At 38.3% G+C, this 19,912-nt stretch overlaps 1 protein-coding gene across 2 annotated transcripts in view; it reads left to right on the forward strand.

Moving 5' to 3' along the window:
• The window catches only part of LOC145989872 (uncharacterized), a 49,685-nt gene extending 35,545 nt beyond the window's left edge, over positions 1-14,140 (forward strand). For both annotated transcript variants that reach the window (XM_083125342.1, XM_083125341.1), the window contains one exon: positions 12,462-14,140. In XM_083125342.1, the coding sequence (XP_082981468.1) occupies positions 12,462-13,923 (1,462 nt within the window). In that variant the 3' untranslated portion in view covers positions 13,924-14,140. The remainder of the gene's footprint in view (positions 1-12,461) is intronic.
• The last annotated feature ends 5,772 nt before the right edge of the window (positions 14,141-19,912 follow it).

Consider the following 19,912-nt stretch of genomic DNA (forward strand, 5'->3'; position numbering starts at 1 on the left):
CTTGATTCTGTCCTCCATATTCTTTATAAAATTTATTTTTGTCAACTCACTTACATCACTTCTTTTGTGGCAGAATAGCCCTGATGCACACTTCTTCTGTTGCCAAGCGGTTTCAATTTCTTGTCCTCTCTACCTTTTCATGAATATATCTAGGTAGCTTATCTTGTCTTCTTCTTCTTTTTCGAGTTCCAATAATATCCCTCTTTCTTCATCTTGTATTTCTTTGGCAAATATGTCGAGCTGCCTCTTCGTTGCCTTCCATATGCCAAAATAATCGTCCACATATCTGCAAAACAGAATCATTTTGTCACCTCCTTTTTCTATCACTTTATTTTCCCATTTATTCATAACCAATTCAGCCAATTCTGGGCTTAGGCTAGAACCTATATTCAGTCAATCACTCATTAACATTATTTTATTCCCCATTATACTGTAGCCGTTATTCCAAATGGTTTCCAGCGCCTTCACTACCCTTTCATTATTCCATTCTCCTATAATTTCTTGTCCCATTCTCTTTTTTAACAATATTCGACAATGACGATAATGTTTAGCTTAAACGTGAAAAGTATGTTCCCGAGCATCAAGAGGGGACACGTTTTGGACATTGTTAAAAAGAGAATGGGACAAGAAATTATAGGAGAATGGAATAGTGAAAGGGTAGTACGTAGTTTTACCAAGAAATGTCCAAGTCTTGCAGTAATATTTTATTGTGATTTCAAAGGAAAAAGCCAGGAGAGAAGCAAAGGAAAAACCAACACTAAACCTAACATAACTAATGTTATCCAAAATTCAAGTGTCAATATCTCTAGTTTCGAAACTCGAATAGCAAAAACTTTTTCACTATGGTACAGTTCCGGAAAAGTGTACAAAAATGATTCGCTAGAAGTAGACCGTTTTTCAATGATTTCAATAACTCGGCTGATTTCGAACGTTTCAGAAAATTATTCATGAAAGTAGAATGACGCAAGGTAACCTTTTCCCGTTCTCTCTGCCTTTGCCTATTTTCTGCCCCTGACAGTTTTTCCTTTGCTGTACTCATTTCCATTGGATGCGAAAACGGAAAATCAGAAAGAAAAATTTAGAAATATGCAAACTGTTAAGACCGTACTCTTCTAGAGTTGACGAGCTGTATCTTTGCGGGTGAACACTGCCCAAGCCCGGCTGCGCAGTAGCAAGGGGGAGGAGCTACCGGCTGTGCGTCATTATCCTTGCGTTCTGTCCTTGCTGTCGACCACCCAAAGGGCGATTAGGTGGCAACTACATAAGCTTATCTCTCACACACTCTGCGCAGAGTAGCCACGACCACCCGCAAAGATACAGCTCGTCAACTCTAATGCATGCGATTCACTCACTAACAGACCACAACTGAGTATCCGAAGGGAAGCAATACCACAACCTATTTTTTAAAAAATGTTTATCGTGCCGCTTATTGTTGCGGATAATTAAAATGTTCAAAAACGTCCAGTAGCCCTTTCAAACAGCCGCTTGCCGCGTTCTGCAGTGAACGGAAAAAGAAACACCGACAATTTAATTCGTAAAAGTGAGAATGGATCTTATAAGGGATTGTCGACGTTTAGAAGACAGGTTCCGCGCGATTGTTGACAGTTGACTGAAGCAGCAAACAAAACGAACGATGTTTTGGCATTTTTTCCTCTTACATATCTCCAAAGTGTTTCAGTCGGAACTTTGCAACGTGGAAGTTGGTTGATATGTTGTTTTAAGTCCACTTTATGCACAGTTAGGCTAATCGGGACTGGACCTACAGTTTAAAGTGGGATCCGAACCACTTGTGCCTCCACCGGGTATCGAACCCGGGACCCCTTGATTACAAGGCGACGACGCTACCACTGCGCCATCGGGAAGGCCCACGTGGAAGTTGGGTAGCAACAAATATGCGCAAGAACAAGAACAAGTTTACCCCAAAGTAGGGTGCCCACAGGGGGTTTCATGACGCGCATGCGTCATGGGAATTTTTTGGGGGGACAAAATTTTATACCAATTCTATATATCTTCGCACAAAAATGGGGGGGGGGGGTCGTATCGTTTGATTGACTTATTGATTTTTAATTTTGGTTATTATGTATGTTTTCTACCTACCTGTGGGTGATCGCGGCGATAGGGTTGATATGAAACACCACCTCTTATGCCTTTAGAATCTGTTTGGATGGAGGGGGAAGAGCGTGGTATTCGCATTAATACAAGGTTAGTCGGGCAGACAAAATGTGCAGAATAAGGCTGACTAACAATGGCAGTGAGCCTAAAGTATCTAAAGTAAACATACATTGCTTAATTATGCTGTATTATACAGTGACGCAACCACAGGGGTGTCATTGCCCCCCCCCCCCCAACCTTTGACGGAAGTCAATTCTAGGAGGGCAAGGGGGACAAACATTGACGGCCAAGGGCACCTGCAGTGGGTCACAGAGGAGCAATTAACCCCTTCGATTTCAAATTTTATGCAAATAAAGATACATTTTGTAAAATTTTCTTGCTCGCTTCGCTCGCATTATCTGCATTTCTCGTTTTCGTCAAGTTCAGAGCAGTAGCTAGGGGCGGCGGGAGTCGACCATGGGCGCCGAATGGTCTAAAGAAAAAAGTTGTAAAAGAGAGAATGCCATGGCGTCCAGTGAAATTATTTGCGCCCTATTATATCAATATTGTTTTCAATTGCAAAAATTGGATCTAAAAATTTTCTTGCTCACTTCGCTCGTAATGCAATGTAATGTAATGTAATGTATTTAAATAATATGTGTTGTATTATGTATATTTGTATCGAATAAGCTTTGAATACGTACACAATTTAGTGTTAGCTTGTTGCATTTGTAGTATTTTCTTATTTTATGTCGCTCCATGTTGCATATGTGTAAAACATATGTTGTACATGAAAGTTACACATGTATCTTCGGAATGCATTTATCATTCATTTTTGCCATTCAAAAATACAGTTTGCGTGCTTGGTTTCCATTATTAGCTAATGTGAAATTGACGTTATTGAAAAAATATTTCAAATCGTTTATCCCAAACAAATGCTTTAGTACAGACTTCTACCCCCTTTTTGCGTAATTTTTGAGGATAATAACTACTACCACTAGTACTAATACTACTAATAATAATGACATTATTATTATTATTATTGGTACGTTTATCCTGGTACTTGCGCCCCTCCCCCTGACAAAAATTCGTGGTTGCACCTCTGGCATTATATTTTTCCGCAAATTTTGTCTGACAAAAATAATTTGAGCAATTAACTTGGCATAAATTTGGGGGGGGGGGATGTTCTACTTTTTGGTGGGGAGCACGTCATGGGCCTTGGGGGGGGGATGGGCACCCCTGCCCCAAAGGATGCATTCAGTAAATAAAATCCGGGTATACGTTCTGCGTTCATGTCGCCCGGCGTCCGTGAAGCAACAGGGGGTACGGCCATACCATCGTACCCCCCCCCTGGAGCCGCCGGTGTATCGTTGTAATTTCTCTCGGTCTCGTCACAAGTTCTCCTGTGTTAGTACCACCATCCATTTCAGGGATTTATCGCTTTATCCAGAAATTTCCATCTGGGACGTAACGGTTATCCAGAATTTTTCATTTATGCGATGTAAGGTGTTTATTTAGAGTCAAAATGATCATAAATTGGGTCTTTGTAAAAAAAAAAAAAAAAATAGGGCGCACTAAGAAAATTGGGGGGAGGTGCCGTAAGGGGTATGTGGGAAAATCACTGTGAGGGGTGTAAGTTCTTATTTCGGGGAGTATAAGGGTAAATTTAGAATCAAAATAGGCATAAATTGGGCCTTTGTGAAAAATTATAGGACCTGCTGAGGAAATTTTAGGGGAGTATTGGGAGGTGTTGAGGGTGTGTGTCGTTCATCGTCACCGTCGCATTTAACTTATGTAGTAGAAAAGTGATGTTAAATAACCGAAATTGAAATAAATAAATAAAAATTTCTGTTCGATACGCCATCTACAAATATCTACACGTGTAGAAATTTCCAAGGGTCTGCGGGAAATGTTCGAAAATTTCCCACACTTTGAAAATCTCGAGTTCTACACACGATTTCCCTCTTGAGTGAATATGGAATAACAACTGTCATTCCAAAGAAATTTCAGGCACTGCGCAGAAAAATCGAGAATTAACCACTTTTGAACACGATCATTCGGGATCACGAAAAGTCGGGTTCCGAAGTAGGAATCGGGACGGATTTTCTATTTCTTTCTTTTTTTCGATATCGGTTGTGAAATCGCATACATGCCTATAAATTTCTAAAGTTCACCCTCCCCGTGTCAAATTCGAACACTGGTTTTAGAAGACCCCAGAGGAGAGTCTATGATGAGGAAGGAGTGTGTGTGTGTGTGTGGAGGAACGATCTCCATTTATTCGTATTAGTTGATTTATTGGAAATACTATTACACACTAAACCAGCGTTTCTCAACCTCCTGGCCGCGGCCCGGTACCGGTACCTTGCATCAATTATACTTGGTTGCGAGAGGTTCTCCTGAAGTTCTGGACTTGCAGCCCAAGCCGACAACTACCTGGAAATATTAAAAAAATATTGCCTTTGGCGACAGTGGCGGTGATTGATCTAAAGCCCGGGGGCGCGTTGATTCCCGCCTCATACTTTGGTAGTTGACGGATTTGGATTGATTTGTTGCTTTAAGTCCACTTTATGCACAGTAAGGCTAATCGGGACTGGACCTACAGTTTAAAGTGGGATCCGAACCACTATGTGCCTCCACCGGGGAACGTTGACGGACTGGCACCAGGGTCATTGTAGTGTACCAGTGGCGAAGCTTGGTCTTAAGGAGACGGCAAGCAATGCAGTACTCCGAAAGAGGGGGAGAGGGGGTTGTTGTCCCAGTTTTTCTAGGAGAGAAAGGGCATTTTAAATAATAATAATAATAATAATCCCCAACTCCTCTCTCAACAGCCATGCTTGTTAGTTCAAATTCTTGGTCACGTTATTGATATAACTTGCTATTACTTACAGTTTCCCGTACACAATTTGAAATATCCATGTTTGTTTTGGTAAATTCTCAGCACACCAAACAAAAGAGAACACTCACATCAACCACTCGTTCTTCCCACACAAATGGAAAATGTTCCGAAAAGCTCCGAAACTAACAGAAAAGTGATACCAACTTCGTTGTAAAAATTATTGTTCACGGTAGAATAAAATAACTGACTTGAAGCTTAAAATTATATGAAGCATTGGAATAATAAGTCATTAGAACAGGAATAAAATACGCCGGTTCTTTTTTTTTCGACTATGTATCATATTAATAAAAATAGTATTTTGAGTTTGATAGCATTTAGGACTTAACGTTTTTGCCAGGCACGTATCCAGGAATTCCTTTCGGGGGGGGGGGGGGGCTCAACACCATTTTTTTAAGGGCTATAGTAAGAACCTCACAATTGTATGTTCAAGACCAGTGGTGGCAATTGGGTTCCAAAACCGGGGGCGGGGGGGTGCAGAGGGCATTGGAAGGAAAGTTTACTTTCTCTTGGTAGACAAGGTTTAACATTAAGACGACATAATGTTGAGGCAAAAAAATGGGGAGCAACTATCCCTTAAATCGTCGCCACTGTAAGGCTGTCATTTTAATCAGAACGTGAAATCGGAACATTTTTTACCACTCGACTCCTGTTTCCATGCATTAACATTGTGTGCCGGAACCATCTCAGTATGTGGGTTTGTCCATTTCTCATCAGGCATAAAAACATCTACGGTGTCTTTGAGTGTTTTTACGAAGCTGTTACACATGCACGGGATGGACAATCCACTCGACAACGCGAGATTCAAATTGTGGACTGCGAACTGGACGCAGACAGCTCTCTAATATTTCTCTCTGATTTGAGCCTGAACACTAACGTGTCTTGTCCTCCCATGTTTGCAGCTCTTATAAAAGCCGAAACCCACCAAATTGTTCAGAGTCAGGCATTAGCACTCACAAGTGTTCCAAAAATGCCTGTCACATCTTCCGCTGTCTTGTCATATATCGGCACGAAACAAAGGAAGTCTTCTCGAATACAGGTGGATCACGAAACAATTAATGCACAGTGAAAACCCTTCTGTTCCCAACACATCTAATGTTTCGTCTCCCAGTATGATCAAATGCTCACTCATTTATCTCCAGTGACGTGCCCAAGGGAGGGTTGGTGAGGTCATAACCCCATTTGACCCAGTATTTCTTTTTTTTTTTAAAAAAAAAAAAAAGAGGAACGTTAAAGACAGGAAAAAAATGAAAAAATCAGGACTGACCACCAAATATACGTAGTATGCATAACCCCTCTCACTTCCGAAAATCCTGGGCACGCCTCTCTTTAACTCGGACACATTTTTTAAAACCAACTCACCAGAAGTTTTTATCATTCCGTATTGGAGATTGAGGTAAGATGCGTTCTTCCTGCAGGTTTGGATATTATCCTTTAGGGTTCTGTCGTGTGCAAGTTTTCACACCTAACCGTAACAAGGTCCTAATTTTCCATCCTTGTGATTTGGATTTTCAAGACTTAGGAAGGTTTCAGACCGAAGGGACATGCGATACATGTCGATTGGAATGGGCCAATCAACAGCAACGTTTCACACCGTAGCGACACAAAATTCCGCACAAACCTAATCTTCAGGCGACACAGTGTGAAATCTCCCTTATTAGGCCATTGCCATTGTCACCTCGAAGTAGTAGCCTAGCACTTGTTTGACCACAGAAAAAAATTCTCCTCAACCGGTGGGAATGCTCCTCAGTTTTCTTCTCTCTCCTATATTTTCATCCTTGAAGTCAAGGATGGCTAGGTGGCTCAGTTGGTAGAGCCCGGATTTGGGTCCTGGTAGAGCCTGCAATTTCCGCCTAAAATGTCTACATATGCAACATCTTCTTGCTTTCTCTTCTCGACATTCATAAAATTTTCGGCTGTGTCTTTATGGTAGTTAAGTGTTTGAATGTGTTTCGAACCCAGTAGGCTTAAACAAAAGTATTTTTTATACCATGAAATTCTCGGACTGCATATACGAAATTTAGTTCTGGCAGAACTAAATCATCACTCAAAACTTTGATTTTCAGTTGATCTATGCAGCTTATTTCTGTTTTAATAAACCACTTCAATATCCGGTACTGCTGAAATATTCACTTTAGAGAGAGAGAGAGAGAGGCCTTGATCTCTTCGGCCCTCGAACCGAACTTACACTACACTGAGGCCCCGGAAGTTCTGCTGTCGTCAATGTCTTCATTTTCGAATCACTATATCTTATAAAGTAACCAGAGGACGCTGACTGATCTGATCACCAATCGACTGTATGAATTGTCACACTTACCTCTGAAATCTCATTAACTGATTCTTTGTACAGATCAACCGAAAAATTGAATCCACGTATTTATATCCTCATTATATTCTAGAACGTTCCGCAGATAAAACGATTCGTTAATATTGCCAGTAGTTGACTCCTCTCATTCAAGAACGTACCCTCTCCCGCCTTCCAGAGATTAGAAATTACAACGAATCGCCCTACGTGTGGCGCTACCTTTCTTGTGCAGCTTCAAATGCTGACAAGTCTCTACATAGTGCTCAAGTACACTGCGACAACACCGAAAGCGCAAGAAAAGTTTACGTGCAATATTATCAACAACAGGGTTATAGAACATTCTCAGTCTTGCCTCGATAATTGTCTATCTCCTTAAATCATCGTCATATTATTCAAAAAGCCAAAAACCTAATTTTATCGTGTAAAATTAAAAAAAATCTGGGGGGGGGGCTCGAGCCACCTCAACACCACCTTGGATACGTGCTATTAACAATAACAGGGTTATAGAACATTCTCCGTCTTGTCTCGATAATTATTTCTCCCAAATTATCATCACATTATTCAAGAAGCCAAAATCCTAATTTTATCTAGTGTAAACAGAAAAAAATCCTGAAGGGGGCTCGAGCCTTCTGATTCCCACCTTGGATACGTGCTATTGACAATAATAAGGTTATAGAACACTCTCCGTCTTGTCTCGATAATTATTTCCCTCAGATTTATAAATTTATTATCTTCACATTATTCAAGATGCCAAAAATCTAATTTTATCTAGTGTAAATTGAAAAATTTTCTAAGGGGGGGCTCGAGCCACCTCATCCCCACCTTGGATACGTGCTATTAACAATAACAAGGGTATAAAACATGCTCCATCTTGCCTCGATAATTATTTCTCTCCTTACATTATTTTCACATTATTCAAGAAGCCCAAAACCTTATTTTTATCCAACGTAAACTGAAAAATCTCCTGGGGAGAGGGTCGAGCCCCTCTGTGCCCCATCTTGGATATGTGCTATTATCAATAACAGGGTTACGGAACATTCTTCGTCTTGCCTCGATAATTATTTCTCTTCTTAAATTATTGTCACATTATTTTATTTGACACCCTAAGAAACCAAAAACCTCATTTTATCTAGTGTAAACCTAAAACTTTCGGGGGGGGCTCGAGCCCCCCAAGCCCCCCCCCTCTGGATACGTGCCTGGTTTTTGCTATTTGCAGGTCTCAGAAGAGTGTTTCATTGCTTTCTTGACATAAGTGTTATCGAAAAAAACATCAGTTTATTGAATTTGTTTGTATGGAAACTCACGATAAATATCGTGTAAATTATTTGGTAGTAGTTGTCAACACTGACGTGGCGTTGCAATTTGAGATGAGAGTGTGTGAGGCGGACAACAGCCAGCTGTTCTGCAGATTCCAGTGCTCTCCAGCGCCGGGGACAACATGTTTATCTGCACGTTTTACAAATCGTGAAAGTTAAAGTAATGCTTTAAAGTATGTTTACGTGGAATTCGGAACAGTTATAATGATTTATTTCAATAATTCTGTGTTTATAATAAAGCAAATATCCATCTTCGATATCGTGTTAACACTTAGGCTATATGCTTTCTGCTAGTAGTGTCTGCTGTCTGCTTGGTTCGGCTGTTTTCGAGAAGCCGAAAAGCTCCGAAAAGCAGAGCTTTTATTAGTGGTTTGGGGACCGTACCTTCACCAGCATCTACCCTTCGCCATATGATTCCTTCAGGAGCGTTCGTTTCCCGCGTGGTGGCTGCAAGCAGAGAGAGTGGTGCTTGCCAACGGTCTGCTGAGAGAGTTTGCGGCCGTAAAATTTCGCGAAATCGAGTGCGATAGAAACTAAATAAGGCACTCAACATTAAATACATTAAATACTATTTTAATAGTGCAAGCAGTGCTTGCATTGCTTGTACTATATCTTCGCCACTGTAGTGTACACAGGAACTTTCATTAACAAATATTTTTAAGTAGAAATATTCTGATTAAATGGAATTTTTCGGTGTCCGAAAGGGACATGCGAATGAAAATAAGCACTTACCAAATAAATTTAATGTTACTGGCCAAAGGAAACTAAAAGATTACATTAGATCCAGTCGTTTTCCACTAACTTAAACAAAATTATATATTTGCCTACAAGCCTAGACATAATCGAACTAATACTCTATGATTATGCCATAATTTATTTATTAATATTACATTTCAAGAGTGCATATTAATTAACGTATAAAGCAAGGTGCGAGATCATTGAAGACTGGTGGGGGAGGAAGATTTTAATTTAGAAACTCACCCCCAAAGCCCCCCCCACACACACATATATACATAAATTATACGATATACATATTTATAACGTTATTAAATGTAAAAATTACTAAATAATTAAAACATTATTATTATTATTATTATTGTTAAATACATATATAAATATATTTTTTACTTAGGTACCTAAAAGCAGCAAACTAATTCCAACTGATTAAAGATTTCAATAAGTTACGAAATAATTGAAGTCGTTTTATTATGTATAAGTTTTTATTTACTTTTTGCTTTGTTAATATAAATTAATTATATTTCATAGTTATTATTGTATTGCATTCTCGTTTTAATTTTATTGTGCGTATAGATGTAGATCTGTTAATGATCTCTTCAGAGAGGGGGGGGGGGAAGAATTCAACACTCACAACCACACTACTTTAGTGTGGTTTACTTAGTAAATCAAAAGTAATTGCTTAAATTTTGTTTCATACAACAAAAACTATCCCCCCTGAATTTTTTGGTGGGAGGATTTTTGAGGCCAAATTTGTTGTTGGGAGGATTTTTTAGGCCAAGATTGTTGGTGAGAGGTAAATCCCTCCTGTTCTCCCCAGGATTTCGCACCCTGGATTATTTTTATTTTTTTTTAAATAGAAAGCTCCTTACGAGAAAAAAAATGTTGGGATCGAGGCATCAACTTTTAAAAAACCAATTTGACCGGGCCCCGGGCTCACGAAGATTGAGAAGCACTGTTCTAGACCACCCACGCCATCTTCTTACTGTGTGTCAGTCGCCTGTTCGCTCGCTCTCCATAGTTTTTATCTTTGCGATAGCAACTTCCGGCTTGAAAAAATGCTCTGTGCGAGAATAACTCGTCAATGCAACTACCATGCGAACTGACAAATGCAGGAAAGAAACATTTGTTTGGAAAAGCGGAGAATATCGCTAAAAATATGCTCAATGCTCGAAGTGGAAATTTAGCTGGTGAAGGGGGTGCATTATGTAGGTCTTAACCTAAGGGATAGCCTCCCCACGAAGCTCCTCTTCACTTCGAGCACTGTTTGTGACATATATCATTAGGTAGTAAGTAGGGTTGGCGCTGGATGAATACAACAGGTCAGATTCCATTTTATTCCGGTCTCCACAGCCATCCCAAAATGAAACTTGCACCAAACAGAGATTGCATTAACCATATAACATACTTTATTTCCCCCAAAAGTAACATGTATTTTTTTTAAGATATTGAAGGTCAAAGGTCGCATCGTGTGGCCTTGAAATGAAAATCTCAATGTGTGTGTGTTCACATAAATATAATTTTTATGAAAACTATTCTCCCTTAGCTTCAAACAAGTCCAACATGAAAGATACCATAATTAGAAGCAAAGTTATAAGTGGTTTTACTTGACCTTGTAAGCACAAATTTTATATTTTTTATGATGTTGGCAACCTTATATGTGTATCGCTGAGGGCTGAAACTTTACATATGTTACTTCATGTTCTCTACCTTCCTTCCAAATTTCATGAAAATTTGAAATGATTGGCAGACCCGTAGCTATAATTGATCTCCAAGGGGGCTCACTGGTTATCGGGGGGGGGGGGGGGGGGGCTTTGTAAACCAAGTCCATTTTTCAGAAGTTTAACAGTGTTAAATGAAGGTAAATTAGGTATATGTGTGAGGAAGGGGGGGGGGCATTAAGTTACATAAAATTTGGAAATATCATACAAATACTACATTTTCCTATATCTTTTAAAACATCGGTTGAAGTGTTAATTGACTGCTACTGAAATCATCCCTTACTACACACTCCATACTATTTCTGATGATACAGATATTTATATCACACAAGAAAAATGCACAATATTCAATCATAGTGACTACAGTAGCCTACATTCCACCCCCGGCTGAAGCAATGAATCCCCTTCATTCCCAAAACTTATAGGATCTGTTCACCTTTGACGTAGATGACATCAAAGTCACAGATTTTTGTCTAAGCGGGAGGTCGCAACAGGGGCAGCAAAGGTACAGATAAAGAATGTAATAGCTGCTGTTCATGTTCTGTATTTATCCTTCACCAAAGTTGTGGGCAAAATAACATGTGCTGTCTACATTTTCACTCTTCACTGCAAACAAAATATACAAAATAGTTTTACCTAATTTCAAGAGGGCTAACGGAAATGCCAGGGGGTGGGGGGCTGAGCCCCCCTGGCCCTTGCCTGGTTACGGGCCTGATGATTGGGTTGAAAAGTTATTTTTTTCTGATGATTTGGCATGAAATGACCCATATGCATGTACATAAAACTTGTTTTAAAGATTTGTTAATAGAAGCAGTGCAAATACCACTATTTTTATTTTATAGCCTTTTAGAACACACTTTAAGCTTAAATTTGAAAATAAAACTGCATGATAACTGTTCTGCCTTATAGTGATAATGCAAATGTAGTAACGTGAGACGTTGACACAAACAAAAAAAAAAATAATAACATTATATACCATACAATAATTTTATTCCGACTCTCAGTGAAAGGAATCTTGATGACAACTTTTTAAATAGACTATACATATATCTATCTATAAACTTTAGAAAAAAATTCAAAGTGATATGTCGATTTGACTCCAAGATATATTTTTTTCTGTTAAGCACTGCAGGCCTCGGCAATGACCGATCCAAGCAAAATTCCGACATTAGCCTCCTGTTCCTCAGTAACTATGAGGTCTACAGAAGATTTTTTTTTGCATGTGTTCATACCTTGGTAGTATTAACGAATACACCAAGTTTCATTGAAATCTGAATCGGTAGGTGTCGTGTCATGTCCTGTGTGATTTGACATGAATCAGTCATGCAATAAATCTTGGATTCATAGTCCATTGCTGTAAGATTCCCAGCAAGTACACTGTAATTCTTTTATTCTTTCAGGCTGGGAAAATGTCACAAATTCCGCAACACAACAGAAATCAGGGAAGAGTTCATTTTCATCCACTGCAACTACAACGGAAAGACTATCTACAAGAATGTTCATGTAGTGCCCATGATCAAACCAGAAGTTGAAGCTAAGTTCCAGAAACACTGGTCCGGTCGTCCACCGAGTATTCTGCTTCTTGGCATCGACTCAGCATCACGACTCAACTTTCATCGTTCCATGCCGCATACAAAAGCTACCCTCGATGCTGTCGGGGCTGTGGAGTTTCTAGGCTACAACAAAGTAGGCGACAATACACTTCCGAATCTTATGCCTCTGTTGGCAGGGATTTCGCTGAAACAAGCTCAGGCAAGCTGTTGGCCAAGTCGGAATCACACATTTGATAAGTGCCCGTTCATGTGGAAGTATTTTAATGATGCTGATTATGTAACAGTGTTTGCAGAAGACGAACCTGAAATCAGCACATTCAATTACCATAAACTTGGTTTCAGCTACGTTCCGACGGATTATTATTTGAGACCTCTTTTTGTTGCTGGCAACAATTTGTTGTCTGTGTTGACCCGAGACAACATGAAGGTGTGTTACGGTTCAAGACAAACTACCCAAATTGTCTTAGATTACTTAATAGATATACTCACAATGTTTCGGAACGTGCCTTACTTTGCGTTAGGATGGGTGTCTAACTTGAGTCACCAGGACGGAAATGATTTAACGCTTGCAGATGTTATGTTCTCAAAATTTCTAAAGCACATGTTCGAATCTGGAGCTTTAAATCAGACATTGGTGATTTTCTTCAGCGATCATGGGATGCGCTGGGGAAAGATTCGCGAAACTCCAATTGGTTGGCTCGAAGAACGCTTGCCCTTTCTGTTCATTCGCCCTCCAGAGTTGGGAAACGACAGAACAAGCGATCTGTTGGAGTACAACCGATACAGACTAACAACGCCGTTTGATCTGCATGTGACGCTCATGAATCAACTGTGGAGTGGCGACACTCCAAATGCTTATTCTTTGGAGGGAAGGGGCGTTAATCTTCTTGAGGATGAAGTGCCTTTAAATCGGACATGCGAGAGTGCAGGCATCAGAGCTCACTGGTGTGCCTGTGCAGAAGAAGCAGATGTTTCAACATCGGACTACGTGGTGAAGAAAATGGTAGATCTTGCTGTCGATTACATCAACCAAAGATTGAAACCAGTTCCTGTTTGTGCCCAGCTGAGTGTTCTGAGAATACTTTCCTCCAGGGCTCTTCTTATACGCAATACAGCCAGGACCATACAACAATATGTGGTGGCTTTTACAACATATCCTGGTCATGGAATGTTCGATACAACTTTACGTTACAACGAAATTACCCGTGCCTTTGCCTTGGTGGGTGATATCAGTAGAATAAATGTTTATGGAAATCAAGGAGCTTGCGTTAATGATCCCACACTGAAACTATTCTGCTACTGTGTTTGATGATCAGGAACGAAATGACAATAATTTGGCTGTGATTTCTAAAAGGTGCTAATTGATGACCTGTTATAAGTCTAGTTTCATAATATTGATTGATTGATTTGGTGTTTTAAGTCCACTTTGTGCACAGTAAGGCTATAGTTTCATAATAGAATAACCAAATGTAAAAATGTTGAAAATATGTAACTGTAAATAAATAGTTTATATTTTGTAAGAATTGCATGGTAATGTTTGGAATATCAATTTGGAACATCCCAAATATTATTATCACTAATTTTGATCATGAAGTCAGTAAGTTGTTACTGATGGTGTATGAAAGAACCCACTAATAAATCATTCTAATGAGGGGTACCATAGAAAAACTATGTACATTTTAGTGAAACTACTGCTAGTGGGTAAAATGCACAAGAGATCATTTAAGAGTATTTGAAAATAAATTCCTTAGAAAAATATTTGGACCTAAAAGGGATGAGGATACAGGTGAGACATAATTTAGAACTACATAATTTGTATTCATCTCCAGATATTATTAAATGATTAAATCAATAAGACTTAGGTGGGCAGGCCATGAGGCATGAATGGGAGAGGAAAGAAGTGTACGCCTGATGGTAAGAGACCTGTAGGAAGGCCAAGACAAAGATGGAGGGATAATGTTGAGATGGACCTAAAGGATATCGGTAAGGATGGAAAAGATTGCATTGATCTTGCCCAGGATAGGGACAGATGGAAGGCTTGTGTTGCTGCAGCCATAAACCTTCAGGTTTAAGGAAGCTAGAGTTTAGTGTTTTTAGTAGTTTGGGTACTCATGCTAAGATGAGCACCACCTGTCCTCCACGGCTTGGTGGTGAGCACCAATTTTTCTATTTTTAGTACCAGAGTACCCGTTGTATTGCATTTCAATGGTTTTATTCCATTTGGTACCTCACTCTATGAATTAAGCCAATGAGGATGAATGTTGACTTAATACAATTAAAAACTGACCAATTACGAAGTAATATACATGCTTTCATTAGAAATTAGGCCCATAGCCAGAATTATATTTGGGGGGAGGGGGGCTCATACATTTATTAGCAGGTAGAAGTGGAGGTAAAACCCTGAGATGAATATCTCAGTATATTACAACTTATTATAGAAGATATTTAATCCTGCCAAGGAAGAAAAATTAATTACCAATATACACTATTTACAATTAGATATTTGTAGGATTTTGGGGAAGGGGGGGGGGGGGCTGGTTACGTGCCTGTTAGAAATCAAATCCAGGGTGCCGGATTTTCTTTGACTGACATCTTTACTCTCTCACAAAACCATAATTAAGAACAAGTGTGTATGCTAAATAAGTCCATTACTGGGCAATGGTACAATTGGCAATGCTGTGGGCAAAAAGAAAGTGATTTTGAGTGGTGCCTGTGAAAGTTTTCGTGCTGCAACACATATGTATGATTAGCAAGGTATGGTCTATTTTGCAACACATTAACCCACTACTACATTCAACACATGTACCACCACCATGTAATTAAAAACTCAACATACCTGTTACTTCATATGTTCTATACATATTCTAGCATCTGTATTGCCTTTGCTTCAGTACATTGTGGTGGTCCATGCTATATCATGTTTGAGTTTTCTGCAGGGAGACGAGGGCATTGATCAAAGATAGAAAAATTATTCTTTGTAATTATTTTTTAACAACAGGATGAAGATTTATAGTGACAAATATATATTATAAGTTTTCAAATTATCCCTTAAAACTGTATATTATGGAAAGCCTTTTCCGAATTTGCCTTCCTCCTGCCGGTAGAGCACGCACAGCGTTTACAACACCAGATGGTCTGTCCAGGCCCGCTTTGCGAGGCTCCTCAAGAACATGCCTACTCCGGTACCCAGGAAATTAGTGATTGACAGGTCGTAAAACCCTTGTCTCTCAGCACTGGAAATTCTTTCCTCAGACATGTCCTAGGTTTTGCTGTTCGGGTCGATTGTCATCTTCATTGTCAAAAGCTGATCTTACCATTTCGTGTCAAAATTCCAAAGGATAATAAAGAGTCCTGCAGCAACAATATGTGGCTTGTAACATACATAATAGAGAAAATTATTCTTTGTAATTATTTTTTAACAGGATGAAGATTTAGGTTTTAGTAAATAGAGCATAACAAGACCAAGCATTGTTAAAAATTTTGTTGTTCATATTTTAGTTCATTTCAAAAATATCAATACAGTTGAAACTGCTTTATACATAACTCAGTTCTGAGTAAATCTGTTTTATACGTAATTTATTGTAGGTCCCAGCAAAATATAATTTAAAAACGAGTTAATTAAACCTTACTTGTACGTAATGCATTTGTAGGTAATTCGGTGTTATATGTACTAATTTTCATAAAATACAGTTAAATTGTGCGTAACCAACAATGCTACAGAAGTATACATTTCTTGTAGTTACAAAAAACGAGGAGAGTTTCAAATAGGAAACAGGATAGGTGGGCAAAGCGGTGGTCGGTCTCGAGTAGCAAAGAAAGAGAAGTGTGGTGTGGCAGTGTCACAGAGAAAGCAAGGAGAGGTGGTGCACGGCATGAAATCAGAGGAGAAAGATTTGCCGCAATCATTCAGAACACGAGGCGGACTTTCTTTTCTATGTAATCACTAGTTATTTTCCTGTAGTTTACAGTTATTACAAGCATAAGAAAACAGTTTCTCGTTGTGATGTTTCAGTAGAACACACTCTAGAACACAATAGAAGGTGCCACAGATGAATTACACAGATGGTTTATTGAAGGTTAACCCAGTAGAATCATGGGAAATGGTTCAATGGTTTACTGTATGTGCAAATTACAATTACTTTATATTTGATGGCAAAATCTATCAGCAAACTAATGGTCTATCAATGGGAAACCCAGTATCTCCAGCATTTTCCTCCATTACATAGAATCTCCAATTGATAATGAGATAGGTGCAGATATCATACTCTACATCAGATATGTAGATGATGTGCTAATTATTGCTAAAATTGAGAACACCATCATGGACGTATTTAAATTGTTAAATGAATCACATCGTCGCATAAAATTCACTTGCGAACCCATGAATAACAATGTAATTTCTTTCCTTGATCTGCAAATTAAGACAACCGACACAACATTTCAAACATCAGTCCATAGGAAAAAATTAACAGGGGAAAAATACATCCATGCCAATTCAGAACATTCACGTACAACAATGGATAATATATTTTTATTTTTTTTCCTGAGAGCACAAAGACTATATTCTAATAATAAGGATATCAAAAATGAAGAAGAAAGGCTTTTTAATATAGCAAAAGAAAATAGCTTTCACACTAACAGAATAAACCAAATCAAAAAACAAGTCGCACGAAAACTAAAGGAAAAGACAAATACAGACAAAGATGAAAAATCTGTTGAAAAGAAATTTGTGTGCATTCCATTCCACAAGGGATTCTCACATAAAATTGCCAAAATTTTTAGAAGATTTAATTTCAAAATTGTTTTTAGATCACCAAGAAGTTTGGAATGTACATTTAATGGAATCAAAATGAGAAACTCTCTACCAGATGTGGAAACCACAGGAATATATAAGTTGTTCATGTTCAAAGGATTATGTAGGACAAACAGCAAGGAAAATGACAATAAGATGGCATGAACACGATTTGGACATTATAAATCTAAACCCAAGAACAGGTTTGTCAGCTCACATCATCGAAGAGAAGCATTTGATTAAAAAGAGAAGGGTTTTAAAAAGATTGACGGTAAACATAGAGTTGAATGTCTGGGAAGCTTCATTCATTGCAGAACAACACTGGAATAAATTAAATAATGAAAATGGTAACATAGATCCAGTATGGAGTTTTCTTTTTCACAAATAGAGTAAGCCACCATCTTTAAAATTTAATGTAACAGAAAACATCAACTGACTTTGAGAAAACAACGATGACTTTGAATTACCTGATGATATTTGGGATTCATAATTTTAAATAAAAAAATAATGTGATCAAATTTTTTTTATCTGAAAAAAAAATAAAACAGACTGCTTCTTTTCACAGTTATGTTGCTATATTACAAGAATGTAACATTGACAACATCCACTATATAATGGATTCTTTTTGTTTAAAAAATTGCTAACCATTGTTATAACAGTATCTTTAGTCAAAATGAAAATAAATGTCTGATGAAGGGAGTGTGTGTTCTCCTGAAACGTCACAACGAAAAACTGTTTTCTTATGCTTGTAATAACCGTAAACTACAGGAAAATAATTCTACAATGCAAGCAATGCGTACATACAAGAAAAACTTTAATCACTAGGGCTAGGATTTTCATGACTTAGCATATTTTTTGAGGGTAAGGGTATGTATGTTCCCTAAAGGTATGTTCCCTAAACATATAGAAATTCATATTATGAAGGAACTAATTAAATGAAGGTGCTTTTTATGGGCATATTTTGGCATATTTGGCCATTTCTGCATGATAGAGCATATTTTGATGGATTTTCGGTCATATTCACTATATTTTCGCTTTTTCAAGAAATATACAGTCATTTTCGAAGTGGATTCGTTCTTACTCGCATGTTTACTCCAGAGTTCTTTTTCCTTGGACTGCAGCAAAATCTTTTTTATTTTTATTGAAAAATTAGAGAAAATATTCAATGTGCATTGCAACTCAGGGCCCATAAAATGAACTAAAAAATAGTACGTATGTGAACCAAACCAAGTTTCTTATTTTCTGATCTCGAAAGTGTCAAACTGGTTTCTATCCCCTTTCTAACTACATTTTTTACTTTACTTATTGGGTTTCGTTCTATTACTTCAAAATCATCATTGGTGAAACATCTTTCCAATTTCTCCCTATAAGTATTCTTCTCCATTATTACCAATTTATTTTCCTTATCAGAACTAATAAGGAATAAATCGTGTTTGTTGACCCACACCCTCACTCGTTTAAGTTTTTCACCTAGGATTCGATGCCTAGGTGAATACTTATAGGGAGAAATTTATTGAATACTGTAAGAGGGGTGAACTTCCTATCGCTTTCGGTATTCCGAAAACTCATAAGGAAGGGATTCCGATGAGACCGATTATACCCATGTATTCTCACCCTGGGTATAAACTGGTGAAAACATTAGTAGAGAGGTTAAGGGAGATTGGTGGGAAGACCGAATTCAGTGTTGAGAATTCTTGGGAAGTGAAGAAGGGATTGGAGGAGATAAACCTAGACGAAGAGGATGAAATTCGTAGTTTTGATGTCAATAATTTGTATCCTAGAGTCCCTCGAGATAAAGCCGCGGATTGTCTTCAGAGGTGGGTTATGGATAAGGGAACTGATGTTGTGACAGCCTGGGAGTTCGTTCGGTGGTTCCATTTAGTATCAGGATATAATTATTTGTGTTTCAATGGGAATATTTATAGACATACCGAAGGACTTGCTATGGGCAACCCTGTTTCGGGAATAGTTTCCAGCATATTCCTCCATTACATTGAGAAGGATTCACTGAGTGAGGTTAACAATGATATTAAATATTTTTGTAGATATGTTGATGACATCTTGGTTATCAGGAAAAAAAAAAATAGATTGTATTTTTGAAATCATGGGAGGACAAGATGATAGAATAAAATTCACTTGTGAGATAGAAAATGAAGGTATAATTAACTACTTGCACTTAAAGTCTTGAATAAAGAAGGTGGAAAGAATGGGATAAGTAAGAATAACGAGGTAGGGGAAATAGAATACAAATACGTCGGCATCCCATATGTAAAAGGGGTGTTCGAAAAATTTGATAAAATTCTAAAAGACTTCAGGTTAAAAGGGGGAATGGGGGCTCCCCGAAATATAGAGGAATATTTTACTGAATACAAAAAGGATGGAAAGGGGCGAAAAGAAGTCAGAGATGAGAAGGGCGTGTATAACATTACTTGTTCTTGTAATAAAGCATATATTGGACAAACTGGAAGAAACATGGGAACTCGTTGGGACGAGCATGACAAGGATA

This window comes from Lepisma saccharinum, chromosome 7, assembly GCF_977018435.1.
Source record: "Lepisma saccharinum chromosome 7, izLepSacc3.1, whole genome shotgun sequence".
Taxonomy (NCBI): domain Eukaryota; kingdom Metazoa; phylum Arthropoda; class Insecta; order Zygentoma; family Lepismatidae; genus Lepisma; species Lepisma saccharinum.